General features: G+C 45.6%; 1 protein-coding gene across 1 annotated transcript; it reads right to left on the bottom strand.

The window, feature by feature from the left end:
• Positions 1–20: 20 nt before the first annotated feature.
• TRMT10B (tRNA methyltransferase 10B) lies at positions 21–16,992 on the bottom strand. Its single transcript, XM_077921616.1, has 9 exons — positions 16,822–16,992; positions 15,559–15,786; positions 13,337–13,445; positions 10,653–10,777; positions 8,628–8,780; positions 8,164–8,242; positions 4,676–4,743; positions 3,160–3,283; positions 21–458 (listed from the first exon to the last, which is right to left on the bottom strand). Exons 2-9 carry the CDS (start codon positions 15,751–15,753, stop codon positions 352–354), a joined length of 960 nt encoding a protein of 319 aa, XP_077777742.1. The 5' UTR covers positions 15,754–15,786; positions 16,822–16,992; the 3' UTR covers positions 21–351.
• Positions 16,993–17,624: the final 632 nt, after the last annotated feature.

Below are 17,624 nucleotides of genomic sequence, written 5' to 3'. Positions count from 1 at the left end.
CCGGTGTCCACGCAACCAAGCTTTGGGACACTTGCTTGTTTATTAAATAAATTTATTAAACACTTTACCGCTAAAAAAAAAAGCAGCAGCTCTCAGAACAAATGCCCAGTTTACCCAAGGAAAAAATGTTCTCGCCATTGGTCGCTAACAACAATATTAAAGAAGGTCAAGGTATTTTAACCCCCTCTCCTAACACAGATTCAACAAGAACAAGCAACTGTTTAGCCCCACGACGGATTGGCTCCAGAGATGTGGGGATCAGTTCAGCAGGTGAGGGTCACTGAAGACAGGTTCTAACCCAGCCACCTCATTATCAACTTCTCTCCCACTTTTGCATGCCGATTCCTCACTTCACTGTGCTGGGTCTCGAAGAACGTATCCTTTCCCAGGAGAAACTGCAGCTTTGAGGGCTTCTTCCCAGCTCTTGGTCTCGTAGAAAGTTGACAAGGCATCAAGCACTGAGAGAAACACATGTGATTATTATAGGGATTAGTGGGAACTGGATGAAAGTTGGGAGACAATTGTGAGATTGCAGAATTTTTTTATTATTATCAGGCGGCAGAGCAGCTGGAACGTCTTCTTTATGGAAACCTCCCCATTGCTTACAGCAATGCTTATACCCTTTGCACATTTTAAGCTTGTGACAATTTTGGTATCTGGGATTGAAGAATAGCCATTTTGCTGTCTCTCACTTGTTCCTCAGGTTGCACTGCTATAAAAGGTACTGTGTAACTCGATAGTATGAGGACTACTGAGCTAGCTATGTGTTCATGGAGCATTGTTGATGTTTAGTCATTTAGTCGTGTCCGACTCTTCGTGACCCCCTGGACCAGAGCACGCCAGGCACTCCTGTCTTCCACTGCCTCCTGCAGTTTGGTCAAACTCATGTTTGTAGCTTCGAGAACACTGTCCAACCATCTCGTCCTCTGTCGTCCCCTTCTCCTTGTGCCCTCAACCTTTCCCAACATCAGGGTCTTTTCCAGGGAGTCAGCTAATTCTCTACGAGTCTCCTAAAATCTCTGATATAGAGAATTAGCTGAAATCTAATGCTCCATGAACACATAGCTAGCTCAGTAGTCCTCATACTATCGAGTTACACAGTACCTTTTATAACAGTGCAACCTGAGGAACAAGTGAGAGACAGCAAAATGGATATTCTTCAATCCCAGACACCAAAAGCTTAAAATGTGCATGGGGTATAAGCATTGTTGTAAGCAAGACTTGTCAATTTCAACGGAAGTGTCAGGCACAGGCTCAACTGTGTCCTAGTAAAATCTGTTGGGATACTGCCAGGGAGATAAAGTCCATCTGAGCCCCCAAGCCGGCTGCCGGACGATCCATCGATCTCCCGTAGTCACGCAGTCACGCAGTATCAGCAATTAGCGACACGAAGCCTCAGAAATAGCTTGCCACATTCTTAGGCTGGTGCACACTCTTTCAGCAGACTTCACACAGCAAAAGATGCACAGCAGGAGAGCATATTTACAGTTTATTCAACGTTGGTCAGAACAAAGAAAAGACATGACCGCCTGCTACAGCGTTCAGGCACGAAGAGAGAAAAATGAAAGCAACTGAAAACATAAACATCCTGTGCAACAGGAAATACGCAGACTCTGTGACTCACAGCCTGCTCCCTTTTAAGGTGGAACGGAAATATCCTAACAGTGCCTGAAGTTGTTTAACTTTGGCTGAATTATGCCCCTCATTTTAGTATAGGTGCAGGCAGCCATTTGGTTGCGAGAATGGGCCAAGAAAACAAACCACATAAGAGCTCTAGAATGCTCTTGGTTCTACCAGCCTAACCACAATGGGAGACTATCTATTTCATCTAAAGTTTTCCTCCCTTCCCTGCTTCTCAAACTCCCCATTCTTCACAAGACCGGGCTACCAGGAGCGGCTGGTACCCACTGGGAAGGGTAGGGCATAAGGCTGGAAGACCAACACCAGGGGAAGCCATAGCTGGTTGGAAGTAATAAGGCAGACAACTAGGTTTGATGGCAGCCTAAGGTTGGTAGGGCACTAACCCATTCATCATCATCATCATCATCATCATCATCATCATCATTTTAATATTTATACCCCACCAATCTGGCTGAGTTTCCCCAGCCACTCTGAGTGGCTTACAGCATATATAAAAAATTGTAGAAACTGTAGAAATTATTTGGGGTTGAAATCAAACCCCAAACCTCCCTTCCAATTACATTTCTAGCAACAGGGATTATAATTATTGTTTCCTTTGTTCAAAATAAATGGAGCAATATCATATAGATAGAAGGTTTAGAAGATCTCCAACATCATATTGAAAAACAGCCCCAGAAATCCTCCCCAAACTGATAAAGGCCTGTTTCTCCTACGTCCTAAGTGTACTTTATCATATACTCCATTACACAAAATTCCAGTACAATCTTATAGATCTTCAACAGTTTTCAGGGACAAGGGGAAATTGTATCAGGATAAATAATGGCTTAAGATATGGGATTATATCAATGGACCAGCTTCCACTGAGCACTACATAAAGCAACATTAATAAGACCATTGCTTTGGGACCCGAGCAGACAGCGTCATTATGGTGTCCCAGCTCAAAAAGAGGGGGAAATACTTTAGGATACCCTCCCATTTAACGGAACAAACAGCAGCTGCAGGTTGCATTTGAAAACTGGTGGCAGCACATCACCTACGGGATGCGTTCTTGTCAGGAGTTCAGCCTACACTCGAGTAGGACCCTGATAGAGAAACATGCCCAACTGGCATGTTCTCTCCCTCCTGGTCATTTGTTCGGGAGCTTCAAAAGCTTTCTTCAGCCCGAACATCACAGCGGCCGATGCCAACCGACACACTTAGGGATCTGCAGAGTCTTCGCAGCTTGCGTGACAGACCTCAGCAACTCAGCATTTTGGCTAATCTACATTATTTACATACAAATACACACGGAGCACTGCAACATGGCTCCCTCTCTCTCTAGCATCAGACAGCAAAGAGAAAAAGAACAAAGGACAATAGTCCCACTTCACAGAACACAGTAACACAAACATCCTGTCTTTGTCACTTCCCACTCTGGAGTCAAAACATACACTGTCATGTGAAAGACAACAATCCTATGACTGCAATCATGGAGCAGGAATGCTAACAAACTTCCAGCAAACACTGCAAGAACCTCACCTTGATTGATGGCCAGTGTTGTGGAGTGGTAATTCTTTGCATTGGCGTTCTTTACCATGTACTCTTGGATTGGCAGCCGTGCTGTTTGCAGATGTTCTTCCTGGGCTCTTTGGAAGGTGAGTCTCTGTAAATATATATATAAAAGAAAAGTCACACAAATGGTCCCTTGGGGGCTGTCTCACCAGGAGCCTGTGAGTGAGTTGGAATTCAACACAAAGACACAACAGCTGAGTTGAGAACAATAAGAACATATGTTTAAAGAAGACGGGTGTCAGGGAACTGACATCAGAGACCAGAGGAGAGGGAAGTCGCCCCAATGATGCAGGGGAGGGAACTAGCAAGGAGAGAGAGAGAGCTTCCGCTGGGGAAGGAAATCAAGGTGACACCAGGAAGAAAGGGGAGGCTGAGAGTACTTCGGAGGGAAGGCTCTGAGACTCTTCCAGTGAGATCAGCGGGGAGAGCGCAGGACCTCCGCTTGGCACGCCTACTCTGCGCAGAAGGCTTCCGCGCAGAGAAGCTAGGCGGAGACTTGCTGTCAAGGAATTCTTATGTTGGAAGAAGTTCAGGAAACGCCCACTGACGGATTCTGCCAGTGATTGAGACAGTCGCGTTGTGAGGGCTGTCAAACCAGGGAAAGGTTTAGCTATACAACCAGCTTGGAACAGTTTGGAGTTTACGCACAAGCAACCCCAATTCCCATTACAACGGGAAAACAGTTATTGAATATATGGAAAATAATTGTTCTCAGTTGTAGAATGTAATCCGTTCCGGAAGACCGTTCAACTTCCGAAACATTTGACAACTGAAGCGCAAAGGGCAGTCTGCAAAGTCAATGGAGAAATTTGGGGGGAAATGCAGCAGAAGGCGTTTGACTTCTGAGGCGCGTTCGAAAACGGAAACATTTACTTCCGGGTTTTCAGCATTTGAAAACCGAAACGTTCGGCTTCCGAGACACTCAAAAAACGAGGTACCACTGTACAGCTGAAAACGCTGGCAGCATTAAGATAAATTAAGCAGCGCAAGTAAGTTTTGGTGGATGTAATAATGGAATACTGAATGGCATAGTTTTTTGTAAAATATGCAGGCATTTACAATATGTAAAATGAACCATGGAAAGGGAAGAAGGGATGTCATTGACATCTTAAGGATGCAAAATGAGTATTTTAAAATTGTAAAACAGAAAACTTAATAAAATTATACACAAAGACTCAACAGCTGCTACAGCCACCCCACAGAGCGTTCACTAATTTTTAAAAGGAACAGAGTTGCATATGGACACCCTAATAATTTTCTTCTAGCAGCAAGAATCGGAATACAGTCTTGTGGAAAGGTGAAGAAAGCAGCATTCGCTGAAATTTCCTCTTCCCAACTACCACCTGAAAAGGTATGGGAACTTTTTCACTACAAGAGGATACCGAAGCACGGGCATAAGCTGCAACATGACTAATGTTAAAAGTTGAAAACACACAGAAGTTTCCATCAAAACCATAGCTTGTATCGTGTGCAACGCACTTGCCTTTCTGATGCTTTCGTCCACCAACCCTCCAAGGATGTACACTTTTTGTGGGTCGACTTCCTCGAGAGCTGGAATGCAAAAAAGAAACGTGAGCATGTGTGTAAACAAAAAAACAGGGACACATTTATATGACAGCATTAGAATGGCAACAGAAACATTATAGAATTGTATAGCTTTTGAATTCTGGTGCTGGAGGAGACTCTGGAGAGTCCCATGGACTGCAAGAAGATTAAACCTCTCCATTCTGAAGGAAATGAGCCCTGAGTGCTCACTGGAAGGACAGATCGTGAAGCTGAGGCTCCAATACTTTGGCCACCTCATGAGAAAAGAAGACTCCCTGGAAAAGACCCTGATGTTGGGAAAGATGGAGGGCACAAGGAGAAGGGGACGACAGAGGACGAGATGGTTGGACAGTGTTCTCGAAGCTACCAGCCTGAGTTTGACCAAACTGCGGGAGGCAGTGGGAGACAGAAGTGCCTGGTGTGCTCTGGTCCAGGGGGTCACGAAGAGTCAGACACAAGTAAACGACTAAACAACAACAACAACAATAGCTGGAAGGAACCCTGATAGTCATTTAGTCCAACGCCCTGCAATGCAGGAATCTCAAGTAACTCATCTGTGACAGATGGCCATCCAAGCTCTCCTTAAAACTCTCTGCAACTACAACTGCCGCCACAACTGCGGCTCGTATTTTGTTAGCTAAAAAGTGGAAAACCCAAGAATTACCAACGATAGAAGAATGGCAGATGAAGATGATGGATTTTTCGGAGCTAGCCGACCTAACCGGAAGAGTCCGCGACCAGAAGGAAGAGGAGTATCAGGAAGAGTGGATCCAATTTAATGATTACTTAGTTAAATATGTTAAGTTAAATTAACTGAAAACAGCTTGCAGATACTTAATTGGCTTAGGATTTTATTTAAGTGAAGTGATGAATTAATATGTTTAATTTCATAATGTGAAGATCTAAGGATGTTAATGTTTAAGTTAAATTACTGTAAGAACTGTGATTTGGAAAACCGTTAGAAGGCCATGCAATGAAATCCAACCAAGGGGAAGCGAGGAAGTCACTTAACAATGTTAATAAGTGTAATTTTTAATAAGGCTTTCGTTTATGTTTGTTTGTTTTATGTGTTTGTTTGTTTAGAATGTTGTGAAAACCAATAAAAAAATTGAAAATAAATAAAACTCTCTGCTACTAGAGATTCAGCAGGCGCCTTCTGTGCCAGCTTCTAAATGCCTGCTGAAAAAAATTCTATTCAGCCAGGCAACTGTGGATACATCACTACTTTTCAATCGAGAGTTGGAAGGGACCACGAGGGCCATCTAGTCTAACCCCCTGCAATGCAGGGATCTTTTGGGGCTTGAACCCACAACCCTGGATTGTCTCATGCTCTCACCCTCGTACCTACGGGACCGCCTCTCCCGGTATGCCCCACGGAGAGCCTCAAGGTCCATAAATAACAACACCCTAGTGGTCCCAGGCCCTAAGGAAGTTAGATTAGCTTCAACCAGAGCCAGGGCCTTTTCAACACTGGCCCCAGCCTGGTGGAACGCTCTGTCTCATGAGACCAGGGCCCTGCAGGATCTGATTTCTTTCCGCAGGGCCTGTAAGACAGAGTTGTTCCGCCTGGCCTTTGGCTTGGAGCCAATTTGATTCCCTCCCTCCCTCTCTTTCTTTTTTCTTTTCCTTCTCCTCCTGCAATGAGGCTACATTTTAATATTTTAATGTTCCATTATTTTAATGTTGTATTTTATTTTTGTTTTTAAGTTGTAATCATTCTTCTTGTTTTTATTATTGCTTGTAAGCCGCTCTGAGCCCGGCCTTGGCTGGGGAGGGCGGGGTATAAATAAAAAATTATTATTATTATTATTATTATTATTATTATTATTATTATTATTATTACTGACTGACATAGAGAAACAAAAACATGTCATTCCAGACACGTGAAGCTGATCCACAAGTAAGCTAACAAACTCTCTGGAAATCTGGAGTGTCCATGCGAAGTTTGCTGCAGAAGATAATCACTTTCCCTCTCTCTCTCTCTCTTTCTCTCGCTTTTACATATAATTTTTATTAAATTTTCCGATGTACAATTTAAAAATACTCCTTTTACATCCTTAAGATAGCAATGACTTCCCTTCTTCTCTTTCCATGGTTCATTTTACATATCACGAATCCCTGCGTATTTTACAAAAACTATACCACTCTGTATTCCGTTACTCAAGATCATGGGTAGGCAAACTAAGGCCCAGGGGCCGGATCCGGCCCAACTGCCTTCTAAATCCGGCCTGCGAATGGTCTGGAATCAGCATGTTTTTACATGAGTAGAATGTGTCTTTTTATTTAAAATCTCTGGGTTATTTGTGGGGCCTGCCTGGTTGTTTTTACATGAGTAGAACGTGTGCTTTTATTTAAAATGCATCTCTGGGTTATTTGTGGGGCATAGGAATTTGTTCATTCCCCCCCCCCAAATATAGTCCAGCCCCCCACAAGGTCTGAGGGACAGTGGACCAGCCCCCTGCTGAAAAAGTCTGCTGACCCCTGTTCAAGGTAATCACTTTCTCCACGCTTCGCATCAGAGGTTTGTTTGTATTTCTGTTAGCAATGAGCACATAGGCAGAACTGCATACTATCACCAGAGTGGGGTGGAAGTTCCAGATGTGATTAGGGCTCCAACTCCCCTCAAGCCACTAGCCAGCATGGCCAAAAACATCTGTAGAGAGCCTGGGATCTGTTTCACCTACCCCAAAGTGAAGTTGATCCCTGACTTCAAATTTAGAAAAAGACCTGGATCTGAAAATACAGAGGCCTACTTAATGCTGCAGGGACGCGGGTGGCGCTGTGGGTTAAAGCCTCAGCGCCTAGGACTTGCCGATCGAAAGGTTGGTGGTTCGAATCTCCGCGGCGGGGTGCGCTCCCGTTGCTCGGTCCCAGCGCCTGCCAACCTAGCAGTTCGAAAGCACCTTCGGGTGCAAGTAGATAAATAGGGACCGCTTACTAGCGGGAAGGTAAACGGCGTTCCGTGTGCTGCGCTGGCTCGCCAGATGCAGCTTCGTCACGCTGGCCACGTGACCCGGAAGTGTCTCTGGACAGCGCTGGCTCCCGGCCTCTAGAGTGAGATGAGCGCACAACCCTAGAGTCTGGCAAGACTGGCCCGTATGGACAGTGGTACCTTTACCTTTACCTTACTTAATGCTGCAGAGATATCTCTCATTTGCCACAATTTGTTCTGACCAAGAACCAAATCTAAAATTTGTTGCTTAGGATGGGGTATGCGGACGGCTCGTCCAGCACTCTCATCACAAAGCATTGCCTTACACTGATGGTTCGAGAGGATGCTGAAACAAGATGCAAATTTGAGAGTTGAATATTACAGCCTGGCTGGAGACAAGTTTGGTCAGGATGACTTGAAACCTAAATCCCCAAGGCAAGAACTTATTCATTTAAAATAATCAAAAGATTTAACAGAAAGCTGCAACGCCGTACCGTTCTCGGAGTCTGGAGTAAGATACACAATTCTTTCTAAAGGAAACAGGTCGAGGTAACTTTCTGGAGTAACATCCATCTGAAAAATAGTAAAACAATATAACACATGTGTACGGGATTGAATTTTTTAAAAGGCAGTCGGCAGCCATCTTTTGGAAACAAAAGGCCATCTCTGGCCTAATTCTAGCCTGCGGGTATTTGTTTTTCCAAAATAATAAGCAAATGGCAATTACAAATCCAGAGAATTTAATGAAATTAGCATTTAATCAAGCTGGCAAATACAAATCCAGAGAATGAAATTAGCATTTATCCACAGCTTCAGTGTTGAGCAACTGGAGAAAGTAAGGACATATCCAGGATTAATCACCTCAACATTCTTGGTTCTTCCAGCAAGAAATGGCTTTGTTTGCTCTTCAAAATATCACTGACTTTATTTCTTGAAGGCAGGAGGGAGATATACTTACAAGATAACTGGCAAATCCATCATTCATCCTCTGGCATGCTTCGTAAATTGGGCTGTTTTCCACAAACCCTGTGAGGTAGATCCAGAAGGGGGCTTGAGCTTTCTTGTTTGACCCATAGAGCCGCCTTATCTGAGCAGCAAGCCGGCTTGTTTCCTTGAGAGGAAGAAAAGAAAAACGATCAGGAAAACTGGCAATGGGCCTTTTTGCCCTAGCACTTTGTGTACAGTGGTGCCTCGCAAGACGAAATTAATCCGTTCCACGAGTCTCTTCGTCTTGCGGTTTTTTCGTCTTGCGAAGCAACCCTATTAGCAGCTTAGCGGCTTTAAGAAAGAGGAAACAAACTCGCAAGAACTCGCAAGATGTTTCGTCTTGTGAAGCAAGCCCATAGGGAAATTCGTCTTGCGGAACGACTCAAAAAACGGAAAACCCTTTCGTCTAGCGAGTTTTTCGTCTTGCGAGGCATTCGTCTTGCGGGGCACCACTGTACTTTCCAAAATGGCTGACTCAACCACCATACACTCGGTACAAAATACAGTGGTACCTCGGGTTAAGAACTTAATTTGTTCTGGAGGTCCGTTCTTAACCTGAAACTGTTCTTAACCTGCAGCACCACTTTAGCTAATGGGGCCTCCTGCTGCTGCTGCGCCACCAGAGCCCGATTTCTGTTCTTATCCTGAAGCAAAGTTCTTAACCCAAGGTACTATTTCTGGGTTAGTGGAGTCTGTAACCTGAAGAGTCTGTAACCCGAGGTACCACTGTAAGGGATGCTGTTAAACTCAACATAGCTCTTTATCTCAATTAGCTCCTCCTCCTCACCAGCTTAGTAAAACAGACCCATTCAACTCTCCCAGCACACCAGGTCTGACACAACAAGATTTATGAAGCACTGCACACGAGAAATGGATCTTATATTTGAAGGAAATAACAGAGGTGCTGTTTGTGGGGAGGAGACAATGGCTTGCTGTAAGAACGGACAACAACAAGTGAAGGATGAAATGGATATTAAAGAAGAGATGAGGCGGCTACAGGAGGAAATGATGGAGATATGTTTGCAACAGGAGCGGGAAACCTGATTTAAAAAATAAATAAATTACAGTGGTGCCTCGCAAGACGAAAAGAATCCGTTCCGCGATTCTCTTTGTCTAGCGGTTTTTTCGTCTTGCGAAGCAACCCTATTAGCGGCTAAGCGGATTAGCGCTATTACCGGTTTAGCAGCTTAGCGGCTATTAAAGGCTTAGCGGCTAAGCTGCTAAAAGGCTATTAGCGGCTTAGCAGCTTAGAAAAAGGGGGGGAAAGCGAGAGAGAAAAATGCAAGACTAGCAAGACGTTTCGTCTTGCGAAGCAAGCCCATAGGGAAAATCGTCTTGCGAAGCAACTCAGAAACAGAAAACCCTTTCGTCTAGCGGGTTTTCCGTCTTGCGAGGCATTCGTCTTGCGGGGCACCACTGTATATTAAATTAAAGCAATTTGGTTTGATTTGTAACAATTTGGAAAACTAATAAATAATTTGGGGAAATAGAAAAGAAATAAATCTTCCTCTTGCACACAGACAACTCGTGTGTTAGGGAGAAGACTCTTACCTGACACCTGAGCTTTCAAAGTGTTGTATTTTAAAATGAGGAAGAATTCAAAGGTCCAGTCCTCTGCCCCACCAGCATTTCTCGGTGGTAAATCGAGACATTGCCAAGTGACGTTGTTGAACACACCCTTGTTCTCTTACAAGTGGCCTGTAATGTGTTCAATACAGTGGTACCTCCGGTTACGAACTTCATTCGTTCCAGAGGTCCGTTCTTAAGCTGAAACCGTTCTTATCCTGAGGTGTGCTTTTGCTAATGGGGCCTCCCACTGCGCACGGTTTTCGTTCGCATCCTGGGGCAACGTTCGCAACCAGGAGCAGCTACTTCCGGGTTAGCAGAGCTCGTAACCTGAAGCCACTGTAGTGGCTACTCAGCCAAAGAGCAGAGACCCACAATACCCTTAAGCCAGCCATGAAAAAAAGTGGTGGAGATGATTCACTGCCACTACCTTCTTCGTCATGTGAGCGGTCATGCTCAAATCGATACACAGCCGAGGGCCCGATTCCTTGGCTTCCAGAAGGCGCTCTTTTGCAATCACTTTCAAATCCCGCTTGCTGAGCTGGGGAACAGCATCTGAAACCCAGGCAAATATGAGAATTGTGTGAGAGGAGGGTGGGTGGGTGGGAGAGAACATCCAGTCACTCACATCTAGAATCATAGAATCATAGAGTTGGAATAGACCACAAGGGCCATCGAGTCCAACCCCCTGCCAAGCAGGAAACACCATCAGAGCACTCCTGACATATGGTTGTCAAGCCTCTGCTTAAAGACCTCCAAAGAAGGAGACTCCACCACACTCCTTGGCAGCAAATTCCACTGTCGAACAGCTCTTACTGTCAAGAAGTTCTTCCTAATGTTTAGGTGGAATCTTCTTTCTTGTAGTTTGGATCCATTGCTCCGTGTCCGCTTCTCTGGAGCAGCAGAAAACAACCTTTCTCCCTCCTCTATATGACATCCTTTTATATATTTGAACATGGCTATCATATCACCCCTTAACCTCCTCTTCTCCAGGCTAAACATGCCCAGCTCCCTTAGCCGTTCCTCATAAGGCATCGTTTCCAGGCCTTTGACCATTTTGGTTGCCCTCCTCTGGACACGTTCCAGTTTGTCAGTGTCCTTCTTGAACTGTGGTGCCCAGAACTGGACACAGTACTCCAGGTGAGGTCTGACCAGAGCAGAATACAGTGGCACTATTACTTCCCTTGATCTAGATGCTATACTCCTATTGATGCAGCCCAGAATTGCATTGGCTTTTTTAGCTGCCGCGTCACAGTAAGCCAAATTAAAACGTGCAGACGTAGCACTGGTGCATAGTAAGGTCCTTGATGAGATTGTGCCCTGTTTGAAAGTCCTCACAGGTCAAAATCTCCCTGCACAAAGAGGCTGTCTGATGAAGTAGTGAGATTACTTGCCTGCCTTCAAGGTAAAGGTAAAGGGACCCCCGACCATTAGGTCCAGTTGTGACCGACTCTGGGGTTGTGGCGCTCATCTCGCTTTATTGGCCAAGGGAGCCGGCATACAGCTTCCGGGTCATGTGGCCAGCATGACTAAGCCGCTTCCGGCGAACCAGAGCAGCGCACGGAAACGCCGTTTACCTTCCTGCCAGAGTGGTACCTATTTATCTACTTGCACTTTGACATCCTTTCAAAGTGCTAGGTTGGCAGGAGCAGGGACCGAGCAATGGGAGCTCACCCCGTCGCGGGGATTCAAACTGCCGACCTTCTTATCGGCAAGTCCTAGGCTCTGTGGTTTAACCTACAGCGCCACCCGCGTCCTGCCTTCTAGGTACTAAGATCTTTTTTACAGCTTGATATTGGAGTTTGGAAAGGATTATCACGGTTCATATTCATAGGTGGAAGAACAGTAGCTATGCATCTTACCAGAATGAATGTGAGAGCAAGATACACAAGCACACTCTATTTATTTGAATGTTTTGGGTGCCAACAAGGCCCCTTAAGAGATCCCAAGTTGATTGCTTCAACCTCAGATCCCACATCTAAAAAGCTGGGCTCCCACATCTAAAACTATCTATGTACACAGAGAGTCTTAAAATAAACGGATTTCTGAGTAAAAGTCCTATGGAAGATGTTTTTAAGAGAATAAATCAGCGCCTCTAAATCAAGCACCATTTGAAGACAGTGGTCCTCATGCCTGTTAGCTTCAGGGAAGCCTTTCCACATTTGATGTTTTCTGCCAACAAACCCAGCAGCCCAGAACGTTGCAAAGGGTGGTGGAGCATCTTCTGGGGTGTAAATTCAGCTCATGCAGAATAGCAGCCAGGCCTGTAAAGCCTCAACATTACCCTGCAGGAACTGAAAGTGTACCCTAAAGCAGACACAGCACTCTCTTGCAGCTGCACATTGCAGGAGAAGGCCAATGATAGCAGGAACATAGGAAGCTGCCTTACACTGACTCAGGCTGCCCACACTGACTGGCAGCAGCTTGCAAGGGTTTTGTTGTTTAGTCGTTTAGTCGTGTCCGACTCTTCGTGACCCCGTGGACCAGAGCACGCCAGGCACTCCTGTCTTCCACTGCCTCCCGCAGTTTGGTCAAACTCATGCTGGTAGCTTCGAGAACACTGTCCAACCATCTCGTCCTCTGTCGTCCCCTTCTCCTTGTGCCCTCCATCTTTCCCAACATCAGGGTCTTTTCCAGTGAGTCTTCTCTTCTTATGAGGTGGCCAAAGTCTTGGAGTCTCAGCTTCAGGACCTGTCCTTCCAGTGAGCACTCAGGGCTGATTTCCTTCAGAATGGAGAGGTTTGATCTTCTTGCAGTTCATGGGACTCTCAAGAGTCTCCTCCAGCACCATAATTCAAAAGCATCGATTCTTCGGCGATCAGCCTTCTTTATGGTCCAGCTCTCACTTCCATACATCACTACTGGGAAAACCATGGCTTTAACTATATGGACCTTTGTTGGCAAGGTTTAGGCAGCCTTTAACAGTCCTGCTCCGAGGTGCCAGGATTTGAACTCAGAACTTTCTGAGTGCAAAGCAGATGTTCTGCTCCTGTCTTTTGGGGAGGCTTGTCCCACTTCACGAAGGGCCTGTGATCAGCTGTGACCAAACCCCATGGCTCCCCATATTATGGTCTTAAGAGATGTGGAGAGAAAAAAATGCAATTTTGCTCGTACCTTTTTCTTCCGCGTGCTTAGCTTTGCGCCGCTCTCGCTCGTATTTCCTTTTGCTCTTTTTTGCCAAAATTATCTTCTCCCAGTGCCTCTGCTTCCTTAAAACGTTTCTCTTAATGTAAAGAAAACAGGAAAAAGTCTAAAATTACTCAGGGGAGCATTCACCAACACAACTGTCTTGTCGGAATTAAAAACGGTGTGCGTGCTTTTAAAAGCTCCTAAACTTTCCCTTCCTAAACATACATGGCTCCATTGGTGCACATTATCTGGTGAGATACTTGATTGACCTTGCCTGTTCTCCCTGTGTCAAGGCTTGCAGCCCTAGTCTTAACTTAGATGTAATCATGTTTACATTTGGACACATAGAATCATAGAACTATAGAGTTGGAATGGGCGACAAGAGTCATTGAGTTTTGCAATGCAGGTATCCTGTGTGTTAAGGTAAAGGTACCCCTGCCCGTACGGGCCAGTCGTGTCCGACTCTAGGGTTGCGCGCCCATCTCACTTAAGAGGCCGGGGGCCAGCGCTGTCCGGAGACACTTCCGGGTCACATGGCCAGTGTGACGAAGCTGCTCTGGCGAGCCAGCACCAGCACAGCACACGGAAACGCTGTTTATCTTCCCGCTAGAAAGCGGTACCTATTTATCTACTTGCACTTAGGGGTGCTTTCGAACTGCTAGGTGGGCAGGAGCTGGGACCAAATGACGGGAGCTCACCCTGCCGCGGGGATTCGAAGCGCCGACCATACGATCGGCAAGTCCTAGGCGCTGAGGTTTACCCACAGCGCCACCCGCGTCCCGATATCCTGTGTGTTACACCACTTTTAAAAGATCTGTACTTACACAGGTAGAGAGAAGTGCATATACAAGCCATTGGGCTCTTTAATATACACCTCCACACTGCAGGCAACAACAGGAATTCTGAATTCCTCCTTATTCACCAGTTACCCTCTTTTTTTATCGTCTTTATTGATTTAAAATACTGTCTTGTATTAAAGATAACGTCGTACATTACAAATGATTACAACAGAGTTATACACAAAAACGAAAAAGATAAAAGATAAAATAAAATAAAAATAAAAAAGGAATTAACAATAACAAAAGAATATCAGTTAAAAAGCCAATTATTTATATGTCATCATAGCTTATCCAATAAAGTCTTCTGTAATAAACTTCCAATCGTTCTCGTTGTACTTTTTATCTTGTCTTGGTTTTATCGCACAGTTTGTTTTATAACTTTTTTCTATATATTCCTCTGAGATATTTATTCCATTTGTTTATTATACCCAAGTATCATTTAATTCTGCTAGGATAATATCATTTTTACAATATATTCACCAGTTACCCTCATTTCACGCCAGCTTGGCTCACACACAAAGGAGTCAACAGCTGAGAAGCATAAAGAAGAAGAAGAAGAAGAGTTTGGATTTGATATCCCGCCTTTCACTCCCTTTAAGGAGTCTCAAAGCGGCTAACATTCTCCTTTCCCTTCCTCCCCCACGACAAACACTCTGTGAGGTGAGTGGGGCTGAGAGACTTCAGAGAAGTGTGACTGGCCCAAGGTCACCCAGCAGCTGCATGTGGAGGAGCGGAGACGCGAACCCGGTTCCCCAGATTACGAGCCTACCGCTCTTAACCACTACACCATACTGGCTCCATAAAGGGGAAACTATGCAAGGCCGCTGACTGTAGTTCACACTGGGAAGAAAGGGGCGATTTACTTCGCTTGCGGCTGCCATCTCCACCATGTTTATATCCAATATTTTCTTCTCCTGTCCTTCATTTCATTCTCACAACCACCCTGTAAAGTAGGCTTGGCTGAGAGGCAGGGACTGCCTCAAGGTCACACAAGGACCATGATGGCTGAATGGAGCTTTGCACCTTGGTCTCCTCAGTTCTAGTGCTACACTCTAACCACTACACTACACTACCCTTGCCCTCTGCCTTAACAAGTGCGGCTAACAAATGGATTAAAGAGTGTCATGCGTCTTGCCTCGCAAGTGAGGAAGCCAGCAGGCCGAGACAACGTTGCCGACCTTTCAGACTTTCTTAAAGCAAAATATCACCCTTGTTTGAAAAAGAAATTGCTAATCATCAATGCTTAGACTCTCAAACCATGTGGCTGGATTTATATTGGCAGCAGCTGCTGTTTGTGTGGATTATTGTGGCCCCACTGTGTTACGGACTCATTTCAAAATGCAGGTCTGTCGTTTGCACTGTACATACCGAACACCAATTCTTGTTTTCTGCCAACTGGTCCCTGGGGCTTTCACATCCCACGTCAATCTGCAAAAGCCCAAAGGTGTCCCAGAGGTTTTCCCCATCGCCACATTCCCGGAAAACAACCTCATGCTTCTCACACTGATCCTGCTGGTCTCCACAAGCGCTCGTCTCGCTTGCATACTCAGGGCAGGTCGTCATTTTTGCTATGCCCTTGCAGGTCAATTTGGGGAGCTGTGCAGAGACAAATGTAGAATATGTTAATACGCTGAAACACAGATTTTAACTTGATCTGGCAGAAATCGGCCTCCTAGACTGCTGCCAATGCAGCACTAGATTTGCATTTTTGTCCGTGCTTTATATGTCTGCTACAGTGATCATAAGGGACGTGGGTGGCACTGTGGGTTAAACCACAGAGCCTAGGGCTTGCCAATAAGAAGGTCGGCGGTTCGAATCCCCGCGATGGGGTGAGCTCCCATTGCTCAGTCCCTGCTCCTGCCAACCTAGCAGTTCAAAAGCACACCAGTGCAAGTAGATAAATAGGTACCGCTCTGGCAGGAAGGTAAACGGCGTTTCCGTGCGCTGCTCTGGCTCACCAGAAGCGGCTTAGTCATGCTGGCCACATGACCCGGAAGCTGTACACCAGCTCCCTCGGCCAGTAAAGCGAGATGAGCGCCCCAACCCCAGAGTCGGCCACGACTGGACCTAATGGTCAGAGGTCCCTTTATCTTTACAGTGATCATAATGAGCATAAAAATATGAATGGGGGGAAGCACATGCAGCTGGTCTCTGTGCACATTCACACAACAGAGGTTGTGTGTTGTGTTTTGACACACAACAAACCCCTCGCAAATATGTGAATGGCACAAGGTCACTCTCCTCCACAAGCCTCCCAGCTGCATCCCTCTCCAGCCACATGCTTTCCCAAACGAAGCATGTCCACTTGTACCCGCAGGGTCTCTTTCAGACGTTACAATAAACACAAGGGGATCAGGGGTACACAACTCCTCCTTCCCCTCCCACTATATAACGTCTTAAATGGGGCTGTTTCTACATAATGGGATCCAATCAGCTAGGATGCCTTAATTAGCATTGCAACAAAAAAAAGGGGGGGCCAGCGTTTGATCAAGCGAAAGACTTAAATGTAAAATAAAACCGACTTCGCTCCAAGACTCAGCTGGCTCTCATGAGGGCGCAACCAACGCCCAAATCAGCTGAAGAAGTTGCTGCCATTTAATGGTCGGCAGCTGCTGGACGTTTGCAACTCACCTGCCTCGGAGACTAAATAACAAGATGCTGAATAGGCTAATCTTCTCTGCTTCGGAGTCAATCTGATTGCAAAAACAGGGCAGTTAAAGGAGCACAGGTGGGAGCTGTTTCCTTGAGAACGTGCAGATTGCTTTGAACATGTGATGCGGTATCACTGTGCGAGACTGCCCTCTAACGTCACAAACCAGTCAAGGTGCATTCTGGGGCTTGTAGTTTACTTAATTGGACGGCTCTGATTCATAGCATGGTAAGAGCTGGAAGGGACCCTAGGGTCATCTAGTCCAACCCCGTGCAATCTTTTTGCCCTGTATGGAACTTGAACCCACGACTCTGAGATTAAGAGTCTCATGAGCTATCCCAGTTGCGGTGATATTTGGGACGAGGCAGCGTTTGAGTGTTTTAAAAAGCGTTATCACTTGATTTGAAAGAAAAGCCATTTTATATTTTGATTTCTGGTGCTTCACGCTAAACGCTTGAGCCGCTGGTTTCCTTCACTGCTTACCCAGGAGCCGGAGCCATGATACTGATAGCATCTTTAAAACAGTTTCCTAGAAGATTTTTACCACGCCTTTCAAAAGCAGATTGTAATTTTGAAAAACCACACGCATAAACTCAAAAGCCCACAGAAACCCGACATTCCTCAGTCCTCCGGCTGCCGGCCAGAAAAAGATCCCCTTCGGCAATGCAGACCCAGAGCAAGCGGTAGTTATTTGCGGCAGGGTGGAAGTTGATGTGTTATAAGGGCTGCAATTCAGTGGTAGCTCCCATCCTTTTGCATGGAGAAACTCCTCGACATCTCCAGG

This window comes from Podarcis muralis, chromosome 17 (assembly GCF_964188315.1).
Source record: "Podarcis muralis chromosome 17, rPodMur119.hap1.1, whole genome shotgun sequence".
Lineage (NCBI taxonomy): Eukaryota > Metazoa > Chordata > Lepidosauria > Squamata > Lacertidae > Podarcis > Podarcis muralis.
The sequence above is the reverse complement of the archived record's forward strand: the minus strand, read 5'-3'. Positions and strand labels throughout refer to the sequence as shown.

Excerpts from the sequence above, each read along its gene's own strand:
- TRMT10B (XM_077921616.1), bottom strand. The coding sequence starts at position 15,753 with ATGACGACCTGCCCTGAGTATGCAAGCGAGACGAGCGCTTGTGGAGAC. Across the intron at positions 13,446-15,558 it reads AAAACAAGAATTGGTGTTCG|AGAAACGTTTTAAGGAAGCA; the intron begins GTATGTACAGTG and ends CTTTACATTAAG. Across the intron at positions 3,284-4,675 it reads TGGACGAAAGCATCAGAAAG|AGACTCACCTTCCAAAGAGC; the intron begins GCAAGTGCGTTG and ends ATATATTTACAG.